The sequence below is a fragment of the Pecten maximus genome, chromosome 3 (genome assembly GCF_902652985.1).
Source record: "Pecten maximus chromosome 3, xPecMax1.1, whole genome shotgun sequence".
Classification (NCBI taxonomy): domain Eukaryota; kingdom Metazoa; phylum Mollusca; class Bivalvia; order Pectinida; family Pectinidae; genus Pecten; species Pecten maximus.
This window is the reverse complement of record NC_047017.1, coordinates 38,888,307-38,905,604: the sequence shown is the minus strand read 5'-3', so window position 1 is coordinate 38,905,604 and position 17,298 is coordinate 38,888,307. Positions and strand designations below refer to the sequence as shown.

The following is a 17,298-nucleotide window of genomic DNA, read 5'->3' as shown; positions in this document are numbered from 1 at the left end:
GTATCTGAACTACTGTCCCAGTAGATGGTGTATCTGAACTACTGTCCCAGTAGATGGTGTATCTGAACTACTGTCCCAGTAGATGGTGTATCTGAACTACTGTCCCAGTAGATGGTGTATCTGAACTACTGTCCCAGTAGATGGTGTATCTGAACTACTGTCCCAGTAGATGGTGTATCTGAACTACTGTCCCAGTAGATGGTGTATCTGAACTACTGTCCCAGTAGATGGTGTATCTGAACTACTGTCCCAGTAGATGGTGTATCTGAACTACTGTCCCAGTAGATGGTGTATCTGAACTACTGTCCCAGTAGATGGTGTATCTGAACTACTGTCCCAGTAGATGGTGTATCTGAACTACTGTCCCAGTAGATGGTGTATCTGAACTACTGCCCCAGTAGATGGTGTATCTGAACTACTGTCCCAGTAGATGGTGTATCTGAACTACTGTCCAAGTAGATGGTGTATCTGAACTACTGTCCCAGTAGATGGTGTCCTTACCTATTGTCCCAGTAGATGGTGTATCAGAAATACTGTCCCAGTAGATGGTGTATTTGAACTACTGTCCCAGTAGATGGTGTATCTTAACTACTGTCCCAGTAGATGGTGTATCTGAGCTATTGTCCCAGTAGAGGGTGTATCTGAACTACTGTCCCAGTAGATGGTGTATCTGAACTACTGTCCCAGTAGAAGGTGTATCTGAACTATTGTCCCAGTAGATGGTGTATCTGAACTACTGTCTCAGTAGATGGTGTTTCTGAACTACTGTCCCAGTAGATGGTGTATCTGAACGACTGTCCCAGTAAATGGTGTATCTGAACTACCGTCCCAGTAGATGGTGTATCTGAACTACTGTCCGACTAGATGGTGTATATGAACTACTGTCCCAGTAGATGGTGTATCTGAACTACTGTCCCAGTAGATGGTGTATCTGAACTACTGTCTCAGTAGATGGTGTATCTGAACTACTGTCCCAGTAGATGGTGTATCTGAACTACTGTCCCAGTAGATGGTGTATCTGAACTACTGTCCAGTAGATGGTGTATCTGAACTACTGTCCCAGTAGATGGTGTATCTGAACTACTGTCCCAGTAGATGGTGTATCTGAACTACTGTCCCAGTAGATGGTGTATCTGAACTACTGTCCCAGTAGATGGTGTATCTGAACTACTGTCCCAGTAGATGGTGTATCTGAACTACTGTCCCAGTAGATGGTGTATCTGAACTACTGTCCCAGTAGATGGTGTATCTGAACTACTTGTCCCAGTAGATGGTGTATCTGAACTACTGTCCCAGTAGATGGTGTATCTGAACTACTGTCCCAGTAGATGGTGTATCTGAACTACTGTCCCAGTAGATGGTGTATCTGAACTACTGTCCCAGTAGATGGTGTATCTGAACTACTGTCCCAGTAGATGGTGTATATGAACTACTGTCCCAGTAGATGGTGTATCTGAACTACTGTCCCAGTAGATGGTGTATCTGAACTACTGTCCCAGTAGATGGTGTATCTGAACTACTGTCCCAGTAGATGGTGTATCTGAACTACTGTCCCAGTAGATGGTGTATCTGAGCTATTGTCGCAGTAGATCGTGTATCTGAAGTATTGTCACAGTAGATGGTGTATCTGAACTACTGCCCCAGTAGATGGTGTATCTGAACTACTGTCCCAGTAGCTCGTGTATCTGAACTACTGTCCCAGTAGATGGTGTATCTGAACTACTGCCCCAGTAGATGGTGTATCTGAACTACTGTCCCAGTAGCTCGTGTATCTGAACTACTGTCCCAGTAGATGGTGTATCTGAACTACTGTCCCAGTAGATGGTGTATCTGAACTACTGTCCCAGTAGATGGTGTATCTGAAGTATTGATGATATATAAATGTTTTTTTTTCAAATTGATGGTTTATTATATCATTATGTAATAAAGACATTCTTCGCTCTCTTTGTAGTTTGACAATCACTGACCATGTATGACTTCTTGTTCCTCGTTTGACAATCACTGGCCGTGTATGACTTTGTATTCCTCGTTTGACAATCACTGACCGTGTATGACTTTTTCTGTCCCTTTGCAGTTCGAAGTAGTCCATCCATTTCTCGATCCCTGACAGTTAACCTTGGGTCTTTAGGTTACAATTAAAATGCGGTTTTTTTTTGTACGACTCAAATACTCGGCCTGTGGCTCAGATGTCAGGAAACGGGGACCATTGAATTGGACGACATGGCGGTATGTTCTGCCTCATGGAATGCCAACCCACGACCATCTTTCTCGCCCGGTGCTTTCACGACAGCGATGCTGGACATGTTCGTGTTCCCCCCTTGATTACAATATTAAGTAAAAGATATCCAATATTTCCCCTTAATTACGACATTATGTAACAAACAATAGAATACAGATATATGTTTTCTTTTTCATATTTTATTTTCTATTAAGTCATTTTCATCGAAACGACTTAAATTTTTTGAGTCGGATACCCGGTCAAATTCCTTAGAGTACACAAAAAAGTCTGATTTCTCTGACTTTGACATTCAAACACAAAACACGCACTCGGACACAAGTAACGACATCAAACACAAATGTTCAAATAGAAAATAGTTCACGTAAGTCTATAAATATAAAAAATACTATGTTGTCTAGTGTTCAGCAGTAACGTATCTAATGCCAATTATCTAGTCTAGAAAGACTTAATCTGAAGAAATGCATTGAATAATACTGTCTGTTACAAACGTATGGATATTAAACTTCAAAAGGAAATGACATTTATTTGTTACAATTGCATTTTCAAGTTAAATGAAAAAAAAAAGAATTACGCGGTGAAATACTTCAGGGAGAAAAGAAATATGGAAAAAAAAACATGTTATTTTCCTAATCATTTCTGTACTGAATTATTTCTTTTAACAATATTTCAAAATATTAAAGTAATTCTGAAGAAATATAATTTTCCTAATCATTTCTGTACTGAATTATTTCTTTTAAAAATATTTCAAAATATTAAAGTAATTCCGAAGAAAAATAATTTTCCTAATCATTTCTGTACTGAATTATTTATTTTTAAAAATATTTCAAAATATTAAAGTAATTCTGAAGAAAAATAACATTTGAAGTACAGTCACAATTGGACACATTCTCTACACTAATATCTATATCGTATTTCCATCGACACATAACAATTCTAACTTCCACGAACACGATGACGTCACACACGGCTAATTGATTACCACACACCCGTGGGAACAGCGCCGGAGCACCGCTACATCTTTATGACTAGTAACATTAGGAACCTCTCGCATACCTCTTCCTCTCTTTGTATACATATATTTAGGAATGATTCAATAAATATACTAATTATGTACATGTGTTATATTTCTTTGGGACCCGCCAGTAACGGTCGCGGCGGCGACGACCTCCAGGCGTGATGCATAGTTAGTAATAATTAGTAATAATTAGTAATAAAGGCCAGCTCGGTGATTCCGACCGGAAGTAAACATTTGCCGACATTAAATGCAGGCGCACCAAGTCATAACTTCCGGTTTGCTGACTAAGTTGGACAAGAGGTAGTTTGTAAATAGATTGGTCATCTTTTAACCGAGGAATGCCGGGTTGAATGACTTCCTTTCGCATGACAAGCATGTTATACGTCAATAATCGATGTGTATTAAGACATTCAGTTTACGTTACAATCAGATTTAATATTTCTAATTTTTGAAAATTGGTCATTTATTAAAGATTGAATAAATGGAGTATTAATTGGTTCTAGTGTTGAGATTTCTTTACATATATAATAAGCTTACGTAAGTTAACCGATCTATAAATTAATAATTGGATTTCACGTTGTCACAATTATACATACTGTGAGAATAAAATGCAAAGTGTGAACATTGGGTCGCCCTGAGAGTGTCGAACAGTGTATTTAGTTATTTAATGATAACTGTTACCACTTAATCTCTAACCGGAAATCAACATTATATATACATTGTATATATATATATATATCCATGGACATCTCAAAAGTTTGTGAAAAACATGAAGTTCAATTCACTGATTATGAAATAAAGATACTTTGCATTAAGATAAACGTCTATATCCCTTTCCTGGAGCATGTCCTGAAATAGTCCACGTGAGAATGTGTCCTCTCCACATTCTACGTCCACGTGACGTTTTGCACCAAATACACATTCAGATAACGTCAATTAAAAGTGTGCGACACCGTTTCGCGTTCTTCTGTTTATTGCAGAATGTGTCCATATCAAAGTGTTGATCAATGAGGATGTTACACAATTTTTGGAGTAAGTACTCGTGAGCATGACCCGCTGTTGAGGGACTGTTCGTATTCCATGAGCTGGCCCATGAAGTTGAAATTGGGAGAAATGATGGAGCGGCGTCCCTTTACAAAGCGGTACGCATCCATGAGACTGAGAGATGAGCGAGTGAGGAGGTAGGCGATGGTGATGGTGGCCGAGCGCGAGACGCCCGCGTGACAGTGGATGAGAACACGTGCTTCCTTCTGACGGGCTTCCTCTGAAAGTACACAAAACATATAACTCGTTAATAAAGCAAGATTTCGTGCGTTTTTAGTTCATCGCTTTATATACTGTTTGCCTATATTAGATCTATCATACAACCCATAAACATAAACTTTCTTTTCATTTCAACTAAATACATTAAAAATACTGGTTACAATGCAATACTCTTTGAATATTGCCTCGATTCTCCCAAAAATTGTTCTTAATGCAAACACGAATAAACTTTTTTTACCCCAATAAATGGCACCTTATGATAAGTAAATCTGAAAAGGGAGGAAAAACAAAGGTCTTTTTATTCTATTTTTATCAAATTAAGTAAAACCTGACGTCATTATGATGACCTTGAAAAATATCGATTTACAGGCAGTTTGACAACATGTTGAGATTTATGTCGAAAATATGTTGCACAAATACTACAGTGATATTGTTTAGTCATACGGCTGGTGGCGGACACAGATGGCCTCGTGTTTTATTATAATCATTCATACGAGAGGTTTGTAAGTTTTGGACTTGTATATATGTATTGATTGTTAGAGTATGAATCAGCTTTTGGCCGACAACTGGCGACATCCCTCAACCATCCCTCGGTCTTACTCACTTCCCTCTCTACAGAATAAACAATATATACTTTAATGCTTATCATCACTGGTCAAAGAGGCTTATTATAATCTAGGGCTGTCAATGGCCACAATTATATGCAGATACTATCATTACTGGCGTCATAATTTGATGCCATGCTAAATAAACTAATAAGCGCCCCTCCGGAAATCGGTGACTTTTATAGGCATGATATCCATGTTTTGTTATCTTTTTCCCATTTTGACACGGTCATCTGCAATAACGAAGTGCAAATTATCTACTTAAATATGCACCCTCTGATTTTCCTTTTTCTAGTTTTGTTCTTTCCTATCACCTGCCCTAAAGTTTAGAGAACATGAGTCAGTCTTTCTGAGGTACTGTGACAAAGTCGTGTGCCATATGTCTCACTTAGAATGACTTCTTCCGCTGTAATTAAACTATATAGTTCCTCCTGATATGCAATTTCCATGACAACTGAGCACGTGACAGGGGCTGAGTCATTCCCCTACAGCCGTGACATCAGCTGTCCCCTAACAATAGACACGTGTGTCCTCGAATTCATCACCAGGTGAGAAAATTGACATTGACTGAGGCGCCCAAGGGGATATTTTCAAACATGTTGCAGAGATTGGACACCTATTGATATGTTATATTGCAAACAATAATTGATGTCCGCGTAAGCCCCTGTCTAAACCATGCAAACTGTATTTGTAAACATGTCAGCCCCTTGAAGGGACAAAGCTAGCAGATGATGATCGACGATCTGATGACTAACTCCGTACGAGATCGAAGTTGATACCCCTACAGTAGTCCTATTGATGGTATCAGCGCGTCACACACGATTGACTGCCTTCAAACTTTAATTTTAAATTTGACACGTCAAATTAGTTTGTTTAGTTCGATTTATTTAGAAGTATTATTAACATATTATTATCATTTAATGTCTCGTAATGATTAAGTTGTTTATGCATAGATGTTAAAATACTTCATAATCGATCTTTTTTCAAATAAATGTAATTTTATAGCAGGGCGTCTTAGTCATAGCTTCTAGTATATAAAAGTATAACACTATTTAAAACAGCTAAATCGATAAATAGATCAGAAAGCTAAACGCTATGTCCGGGACCCATTGTATTAACCGTAGACACTGTTGATATGATCCTGTAACTAATACGACCGCGCCAGTTGATTATTTACTAAACTATTATTTCGTCAATAACATATATAATATGTTAAACTTGGTCTGTGAAGTTTTATTGATTAAATGTACCCGTGAATTAAAACGAGCAAATAAAATGATGTCTTTCACCATTTCCCATCCATGTAAGCACATCAACACCAATAATTGTTTTAAAAGATAACGTACATTGTGTATGTATGTGTAGATAACCAGATATCAACTTTGAATGTAAACAATCCCTGATTGCTTTACTTATAAAGTTAAGGTATTCATTGGAAACAATACGATTTTCCGGGTCACAAAAACCTGAACTACAGCACAAACGCCTCAACTATGGCACAAACGCCTCAACTGTGGCACAAACGCCGCTTGAACTGTGGCACAAACGCCGCTTGAACTATGGCACAAACGCCTCAACTATGACGTAAACGCCTCAACTGTGGCACAAACGCCTAAAGGATGGCAAGTCTGATCGCAATAGTAACTAGATGCCTACCTATGAATTGGATAGCCTCTTCAAAGTATTGCTGGAGATTCTGGGCCCCACTGTCCGAGGCCGGGATGCGCTTATAAGTAATGCCTTGGCCTTCGAAGTGTTTTGGAACGGTCGAGGTCGTGTTTAGCACGTAGGTGATGTCAAGGTCGGTCAACTTCTTATAGTTCGCCGCATCACGTTCATTTCCTGTTAAAAACACAAATATAAGTTTCAATGATAAAGAAATTTTCTTGCAATCAATTGCACAAAATATACCCGGATAATTCTTGTTTGATAAAGTGATCATGCGAGATGTTAAGTAAAAAAGACACCTACCCAGGTAAAGAAACGGTAATATTTGTGTCGCCTCGGCAGCCTCGATTTGGGGTTCAATTATCCCCGTGGTCGGAGAGTAAAGTGGACGGGAATCGACGATCTTGACCCCACTATGACAGAGTTCACTGTATTGGGACCGGAAGGCTTGGAGTCCACCTGTAAAATATAAATATGTGTCGTTATAATAGTGTCACTCGTGACCGGTACACAACTAAAGTTAATCAAGTCTCTGTGTCATTACCGGTAATCTCCACCCGATTACCATCAACAGGCCATATATGGTGCATGTTCCCTATACCGTTCCCTATGACCTCATGAATGTGCTTTTCAACAAATGCGCAGAAAGTGCTTTGAATTATATTTTTAATGAAATATTTTGATATTTTGAGTGTTTTATCTTCTCTACGGTAAGCGCAATGCACGTGTAAATTGGAGTTTGTATCTACACGTGGTATCAGTCAACACAGAGGGAAACCTTCTCCAACCCAGATAACCGACGTCTCATCACAGCATCTCGTAGATACATGTCCAGATATCGCGGGTTGAGTTTCAGACGGAGGGAATTTATAGACATAGCCCCGTGTATAAATACGCACTGTATCTCAACACTATCTTACAACTTTCCCATCTCGTGTGAGGGGATGTTCCATGACGTTTATCTGGCGCGAATCAACAAGTGCTTAACCGCAAACCATAAATATTATAGCTTTTACGTCAACTACCATACGCCCATTCATTCAGCACAAGGTTGCGATTTATATTTGTAATTTCTGGAGGTATGCAAGGGTGTAAAGGCATTGACGTACCTATGTATGTCCCTGGTATAGGTGTTACAGAAACAGTACAACTTATACCTATGTTTTATTATTTCCCCCGTAATTGTTACTTCTGCATTCGCATAAAATTAATATCTTAATCACAACAAGCAACGTAATTTAATAAATATCCGGGTTTGCCATGGACTGGTTCTTATATCACTCCAATTGGCTGTTAATATCAACTTGTTAACTGTGTAAGGAAAACCGCAGTTCGTGACGTAACCGCCGTAAGTGTGATAGTCATTAGTCAAGTTATACACGTAAACAGGCTGTACACAAGTAAGTATGTAAACAAGACCCCGGGACCTATATAGTGTGTTTACCTGAGGTCGCGGGGTAAATATAGCACACACGTTTAGCCTTATAAGTCAGCTGGCGGTGTGTCGCGATGACTCATCATCACTGGCGTTGTATGTTCCGCGCTAGATCTAACTGGTTTTCCCTCAATGGAAGAAAATATTGAACTTAGATTGTTCTAGGGTTTTCCCTTAGATAGCTACTGTAAAAACCTGCTTTCTCAAGAGTTCTATTTTAAATAAAAAATAGTACACGTGTATGTTACTATAGACATGATAACAATACAAACGGGAACTTGATGTTTAACAATGTAAAAAAATAAAATAATAATTATTATATCATTGTACAAGGAACGTAATGAAAAAACTTAATCAAACACACTTGACACAACAAACGGGTACTTCCGATGTTTACAGATCGATGGTTGCCAGGTAGAGTTTCCTTTCACGCGCGAGGCGTAAATAATACCGAACAATTCATGACTCAAAACGATGCTTTTGTATCCGTAATTGTCATAGGTGTTAGTGAAAGTGTTTGCGGTTTGTGGTTTTATGGAACGTGATGAGTTTCCATCTGCTGACGCGGTGTTGTCTGGTGTGACGTGGTGTCGTCTGCTCATCCTCTGTTTTTGGATACCGTTATGATAACAAACATTTCAGTGATTAAATTGATTTTTTAAAAGGTAGTTACCTAGTCGCACAGGGTGATACGAAACCGATACTGTATTCATAATAAATACATACTTTGTCATTGTCACTAATTCTATTGAAAATATACTTCTGACTTTACTAAAGACGCCGTATACAGACACTGGCAAAGCAGTCCTTGCGTTCATTGAATTTGTTTCAATTGCTTTGTGATTGGTATTGACGGTCTCTGGTCTGACGTAGCTAGTCCGCCTTTAACATAGTTACCATGACAAATTATTGTAATGAAAGGAAAGTCAAATATAATTTAAATAAAGTTTTGTTTATAATCCAAATCAAAATTGATCACTGAACTCTTACAGAAAGGCGGAATTATCGTTTTCCATTATATTTTAGGGGGGTTATTTTTAGCTTCCTAGGTATGAACACGGAACTTTCAATTTAGGATGATTGTGCTTTTTTGTTTGTTTTCTCATGAAAACTTTTTGAGTAAAATTTCGGATGAAAATGATGGTTCAATTAATCCGTAAAAGCTATATAACTATAATATAACGCGTTTTATATACGCTTTGTTTTCGTTAAATAACAAAGAAACAATGGTATTTCTACACCTCGGAAATATTTCCATTCGACCATTCACGTCTTTTCATATTCCAGTGAACATTTGTATGGAATCTTCATCATAACATTGGAATGCGACCTCTGGTGATTAGGACAGCAACCTCCCGAACCATCAACCCTCATCAGTCGGCCCGACTTACACAGCCTGTATGTTATTGAGTGGTAATTACAACACAGAACATGATTATTACCCATTTAAGCAATAATTCACGGCGTTCATTTATTCTCCAGATAAAGGGTTCGAAATGGTTTCGCTCCATTGACGACGAAAACTTGTAAATCGCTCAGATCGTACCCACATTCCGGGTTTGGGAACAGTGTATGACTAAAACACGGCGGGCGATTGTTCGTCAGTGACTCACGAGTAACTATGCGCCACATAGGGCTGAAGGGGGTCATATACACAGTTAACAAAGGGAGACAAGTCCAATGCCTTATGGGGCTATTTGTCTCGAGGAATTAATTCAAAGAAGAAAGACATTTTTGAATATGAATCATCAGCCAACTGTTCAGTAGAAAAATTTTAGTGTGAAGAGATTAAATGGTCAATGGTAGACTTTGGACGATTAAAATGTCAAGTCATGTGATATAAAGAAATAAACTGACTTTGTAGATTATAAGTATTAATGGTAAGTGGATTTAGATCGAGGTCTGATATTGTGACTCTTAAATATCACACGGAGGCTGTGGAGAGAACTTCGAGTGAAAATGACGAATTGGGAGAGATATTTGCGTATTTTAATGTACAAGGCTTGTTGTTAATGATGAGATATATACGTATGTTAATGTACAAGGCTTGTTGTTAATGAAGCGCTAACTATTTCTAAAGATAAACATAAGTATGACCATAATGGATCGTCGTGACATTTATAACATATATTACTTTGTATTTCATCAGAGACTACATTGGTGTTATATATACACCAATATATAACCTTTCTACTATTTTCAAACGACATCCGTTTCCATGGTTCTATAACGTAACCATTAGTAACCAGCCAATTGATCACCTATATTTCAATAATAAAAGTTCGACGTGTCTAAAAATGTACTCTTTAAAATTGTTAGTATTTTACAACAATACCATGGAATAAATTAATCAGAAAGGCCATGAATTACTTGTAAAAACATCTCAACACATCATCTAATTTAGTCTGTACCCACCTTGTAGAACCATGACTTCTTTGCCTTCTCTTAGTAGCGAAGACACCACGAGATACAGCGAACTATCACTGGGAAGTTGATGTAAGTCTTTTGTACTGTCGTCGTAAAGAATCACTTCCTTTGACCCTCGACGTTTAAACTGGTCTTTAGCTTCCTTAGAATTGATGAGGTCAACTAAAGTCACTTTCCCCTGCTGAAGTCGTTTCCTATTGAATCTGTCACAACAGTTGACATTGACAGCACCCTGAATATGTGTTACATTGTAAGAGATGAAAGATCTGCAGTCCACCAGAAGACACGTTTTATGATTCTTGTTGAGTCTTGTAGCCAGTTCCTGGGGCTGTATGGTCCGCCAGGAGGCTGGAGTAGGGGCCAAAGAGTTCAATTTTAAGGGTCCAGTTAATGACACACTCATTGATTCCAATTTACAGAGCTTTTTGGGCACATGAAAGTCTTCAGAATCCGTTAACGATGAAAAATCCAAAGACAGTTGTAACCTCCGTCGTCCACCTGGTAATATTGTATTGGTCATGAGAGCGGTTGGGGTCAAAACATCTATATCCCCACACTCAGGCATAGTCTATACTGTATAGTAAAACTCTTTAAAACAACACCTGGTCGACTACACAGACATAGGCCCGTTATACACCAAACCGTTGTATATCAGGACCTCTATATAGATCTCACTTCTCTATCCGTATATATAGAAGTGGAGCTACACGTCCTGTACTATCTTAGTCAAACGACACAATGTTTGGGTTGTGCATGAATGGAGTCATTTATAGCTAACACGTCACAGCCGGAAAAATTTTACCATGAGGTCATCATTGCTATAAATAGATGAATCATAGCTTTCCGAAACGACTTCGGCTAGTTCCGGTAATGCTTATGAATACTCGGGAACGGTCGATGTTCTTTTCTGTGTAACGTGATCGGTTACGGACGTTTAATTCTGACAGAGGCTCCAGGGCTTTTATTACAACGACAGGGTTGTACAGGGTAAGAAACAGACCCATGGAGAGTCACATGCCTATTAGGCGAAGAGCTGTATCGAGTTCATGTTATGTCAACAATGATAATCCTCAGCTGTTGATGACTAGATGATTGTGTAAATGGGTCGATAGATAGCTCTGTTTCAACATTCTTATCGATTTAGTTCTGTGTGTGATTAATATGCGGACATAATTGACTCCCTGATGGACTAAAATTACAGACAATATATGCAGCTAACATTCGATATCTTTACTGCCGTATTCCTCAAACAGCTGCAATGTTTGCATATTAAAGTGCGTACCTGTTATTGTTCCAATACAAAGTTTGCTAATTGTTCAAAGTATGTAGTTTTATTGTTCTAATGTATGTACATATATTTAGTTAATAAAGAGCATGTATGTTTATTGTTTCGATCCAATAAAGCATTAAGCTGATTGTTATAATCTGCGATATACCTATTACAGACTGGTTGTATGGGTTTATTATTTCGTAATTTGTCTACCAAAACATTAGTTTATCGTTTGCGAAATTTGACATTTAAAGCAGGTCTTTTATTGTCCTCGTTCACCAGTGCAAAAAAAAAGTTAAGTAGAATGGAACTTTTACAAAGTCTGATTCTGTGGGAATATGTTTTGAATTCAATAACTAAATGTGGCAGTCATCCTATTGCTGCATATTTTTATATATTGCATGAATAACATGATATAATGTTATCGTACTGAAAAGTAGGTATAATTTATTAGCTTGTGTAAATACAGATTCAAGTTTATACAATTAAAACACCGCATAAATTATCAATAAAGAATTGATTGAAACACAAGTGATATGAAACACAAGTGATATGAAGCAACCTGAGATGCATTGACGTCTCCGACAAGTTTTCATTGAAGTATTATTCGCCCATGTGTTCGTCCATGTTTCTCTGCAATTTTTTCCGGGTACATTTCCTTATTTATTATAAACGTTAATGTAATTTACCGAGTACATTTCCGTATTTATTGTAAACGTTAATGTAATTTTACCGGGTACATTTCCGTATTTAGTGTAAACGTTAATGTAATTTTACCGGGTACATTTCCGTATTTATTGTAAACGTTAATGTAATTTTACCGGGTACATTTCCGTATTTAGTGTAAACGTTAATGTAATTTTACCGGGTACATTTCCGTATTTATTGTAAACGTTAATGTAATTTTACTGGGTACATTTCGGTATTTATTTTAAACGTTAATGTAATTTACCGGGTACATTTCCGTATTTATTGTAAACGTTAATGTAATTTTACTGGGTACATTTCCGTATTTATTGTAAACGTTAATGTAATTTTACTGGGTACATTTCCGTATTTATTGTAAACGTTAATGTAATTTACCGAGTACATTTCCGTATTTATTGTAAACGTTAATGTAATTTACCGAGTACATTTCCGTATTTATTGTAAACGTTAATGTAATTTTACTGGGTACATTTCCGTATTTATTGTAAACGTTAATGTAATTTACCGGGTACATTTCCGTATTTATTGTAAACGTTAATGTAATTTACCGGGTACATTTCCGTATTTATTATTAACGTTAATGTAACTTCAAGAAGAACACATCACATCAGGACTGTCAATGTAGATATAAATTTGAATCCATTTGAATATTATAACTCGCTACTGATTACGTATACTGATAACTGCGCGGTATGTAAAATATAAAGGCAACGTGTCCAAACCTATCACTCCAAATTAATGTTCTTGTTTAACGCGTATTAATGCATCTTAGTATTAATATTATTTATTAAAAATCATTGAATAAATAGCAATAATTGATTTACTAAGTAGCATTAGCATACAGAACACACATACAAATCTACCATGACAGACAAATATTTTCGCTTAAATGTGTAACAAGAGGTCAAACATTATAAACGATTGATTGATTAGCACGACAAAGACGGGAGATGGACACAATCTCCAGGCTGTAGTGTAATTAGGACATATCAGTGATGTTTACACATAAATATTTTTCACATTAACTGAAACCGGTTATACTTTACTACACTACTGTGATAAAAGCCGTATTAAAACAACTTTTCCTTATACACTGTACCCGTTTAAATTCTTCCTGGTAATTAAAGCAACGATGACGATGAGTTACGGATTTATTTTGAAAATTTCTTCCAGTCCAGATCAATTAATATGAATCCGATTTTTGTTTAGATGTTTTACTGGTCTTAAAGTAAGTTTGTGATGATTAAACATTTATTTTCTAGCATGACAAATGGATGATGGACGACAAGTTCTTATACAACGACGAGCTTTTCTCCATAAATACAACGTATAAGTTAAGTTGATATCACTTGGGATGCATACAAAGAAATAGTGTTACTGATATGACAGATGGATTTGTTTAAGAATTCTTTTCTTGTTTAAGTAAGGAGAAATAAGACGAGAGACAGGATGAGGAGGTGGTAAGAGTACCGGTTCGATTGTTAAGTGGCCGTTCAGGTAGTACCGAAAACACTTTGATGTATAGGAAACCTTTGTTTAGAATTGACAATAGGGGTGTTTGATTTCGAGTGTATAACTTCCAAATTGAAGTCTTCGTTTAAATCTCTTACGAGGTTGTAAACAGAACTCGTCTTTGATCAACGAAGTTTGAACATATGAAAGTTAGTGGTATATAATTTTGTTGTTGTATTATGATAAATTGGGGATGAAATGTAATACTGCATATGCCATAATTTTGTTGATCCTGGATTTATTTTACACGTGTCTCATAACTTGACACTTTGACATTTCTATCGTTTTTATATCGCTTATTACTGAATATGAAAGAAAAAGAACCACTTTTAAGAATTCAAAATAATCGAAATGTAACACCAAAGTACTTGAAAATATGCATATGTTTTTTGCAAATTGTTCCACTAGATAGGAAATAAAAGATAAAATTAACATTTGTCTTTATAGACCTCAAGTGCTTTGTATATCTAGTAAATACATATCTTCAATTTACGTACAGGATTGAAGGGATGTCGAACGTTAACAACATAAGAAATAAAAGATTCTCGAACTTAACAGCTAGAAGTAAGATCTGGCACACTCAGCGAAGATGTTTTCGTGTTTACGACTGGTATCGTTCACAAGGAGCTTAGTTTACAAAAACTTCATCTATTTTTGGCTTCACGAACGTTAGATACGGATAGTATTATCCTATAAATACCCTACGATTCGCTAGCAGGCTCGGTGTAAACATGCAGCACGCCGTTTGGTACAACTCCTCTGGCTCGGTTGGACGTAGGCCTTGTCGTCACAAGACTATTTATACTTTACACAGAAATCATTGGACACGAATTCGTCTGAGTCAACAATTCAATTATCATACACTTTAGTTGACGACAAGACTAAACAACTGTTATATTTGATATGTGCCAAGTCAGTAAAGCGTTCCCTTTCTTAGTTATACCCGCGAAAATATCGGTAACGCTCCATATAGTCATTCTTATTTTACATTTGAAATGTATATTATCATACATTCGAAAGAAAGTAGAAGAGGAAAAGACACACTTTAGCTACCTGCCGGCTGGTTATGAATGCATACATATTTTAGCATGCAATTAAAATCAGGGCGTTTTCTCCGAGACGCACTCGGTGCAAGATAACTGGAATGGATGAGTCATGTAAGGGTTGATATGGGAAACACGAATGGGAGCTAATTACAAATAAGTCTCATTAATTCCGCTATCATAATGTTCTTTGATATTGTAACCAGGGAGTAAATCCCTGTCTGACGTGAGAGGTAATTGTGTATGGCCAATCATATATCGATATCATATATACATGTTTGTCATATATAGCTATGTGATTAATTGTAATTATGTATTCCAAGTTTGTTAGTAATAAGGATGCTACATTGTATTAAATGGTTTCCTGTTGAATATAACACGTAAGTCCGTGCTAATGATCAATATCTGAAACTCAACAGTAAACAATTAAAGATCTGGTTATTCTGATTTTTTAAACAGAACTAGCAAAATATTGCAAAAGAAAAAAAAAAAAAAAAAGAAAAAAAAACCCTGTAAAAATACGCTGTGTTGATATTTTTATTCTAAATCATAATTTTGTTGTGTGACACGACAGCAACATCTTTGTATCACGGATGGAGCCATGACACGAAATACAGTTACTGTAATGAGGAGAGTCATGACACAAAATACAGTTACTGTCATGAGGAGAGCCATGACACAAAATACAGTTACTGTAATGAGGAGAGTCATGACACAAAATACAGTTACTGTAATGAGGAGAGTCATGACACAGTTACTGTAATGAGGAGAGTCATGACACAAAATACAGTTACTGCAATGAGGAGAGCCATGACACAATATACAGTTATCGTAATAAAGAGAGTCATGACACGAAATACAGTTACTGTAATGAGGAGAGCCATGACACGAAATACAGTTACTGTAATGAGGAGGGTCATGACACAAAATACAGTTACTGTAATGAGGAGAGCCATGACACGAAATACAGTCTACTGTAATGAAGAGAGTCATGACACAAAATACAGTTGCTGTAATGAGGAGAGCCATGACACAGTTACTGTAATGAGGAGAGTCATGACACAGTTACTGTAATGAGGAGAGTCATGACACAGTTACTGTAAAGAGGAGAGCCATGACACAAAATACAGTTACTGTAAAGAGGAGAGTCATGACACAAAATACAGTAACTGTAATGAGGAGAGTCATGACACAAAATACAGTTACTGTAATGAGGAGAGCCATGACACAAAATACAGTTACTGTAATGAGAGGAGAGCCATGACACAAAATACAGTTACTGTAATGAGGAGAGCCATGACACAGTTACTGTAATGAGGAGAGCCATGACACAAAATACAGTTACTGTAATGAGGAGAGCCATAGCACAAAATACAATTATTGTAATGAGGAGAGCCATGACACAAAATACAGTAACTGTAATGAGGAGAGTCATGACACAAAATACAGTTACTGTAATGAGGAGAGTCATGACACAAAAAACAGTCTACTGCAATGAGGAGAGCCATGACACAAAATACATTTATTGTAATGAGGAGAGTCATCACACAAAATACAGTAACTGTAATGAGGAGAGTCATGACACAAAATACAGTTACTGTAATGAGGAGAGCCATGACACAAAATACATTTATTGTAATGAGGAGAGTCATGACACAAAATACAGTAACTGTAATGAGGAGAGTCATGACACAAAATACAGTTACTGTAATGAGGAGAGTCATGACACAAAATACAGTCTACTGTAATGAGGAGAGTCATGACACAAAATACAGTAACTGTAATGAGGAGAGTCATGACACAAAATACAGTTACTGTAATGAGGAGAGCCATGACACAGTTACTGTAATGAGGAGAGCCATGACACGAAATACAGTTACTGTAATGAGGAGAGTCATGACACAAAATACAGTTGCTGTAATGAGGAGAGCCATGACACAAAATACAGTCTACTGTAATGAAGAGAGTCATGACACAAAATACAGCTAATGTAATATAATGAGGAGAGCCATGACACAAAATACAGTTACTGTAATGAGGAGAGTCATGACACAAAATACAGTTACTGTTATGAGGAGAGTCATGACACAAAATACAGTTGCTGTAATGAGGA

General features: G+C 37.0%; 1 protein-coding gene across 1 annotated transcript; it reads right to left on the bottom strand.

Moving 5' to 3' along the window:
• Nucleotides 1–2,398: 2,398 nt before the first annotated feature.
• LOC117324130 (dual specificity protein phosphatase 10-like) lies at nucleotides 2,399–11,405 on the bottom strand. The gene is made up of 4 exons (XM_033879798.1): nucleotides 10,641–11,405; nucleotides 7,094–7,249; nucleotides 6,779–6,964; nucleotides 2,399–4,518 (listed from the first exon to the last, which is right to left on the bottom strand). Exons 1-4 carry the CDS (start codon nucleotides 11,215–11,217, stop codon nucleotides 4,271–4,273), a joined length of 1,167 nt encoding a protein of 388 aa, XP_033735689.1. The 5' UTR covers nucleotides 11,218–11,405; the 3' UTR covers nucleotides 2,399–4,270.
• Between the last annotated feature and the right edge of the window lie 5,893 nt (nucleotides 11,406–17,298).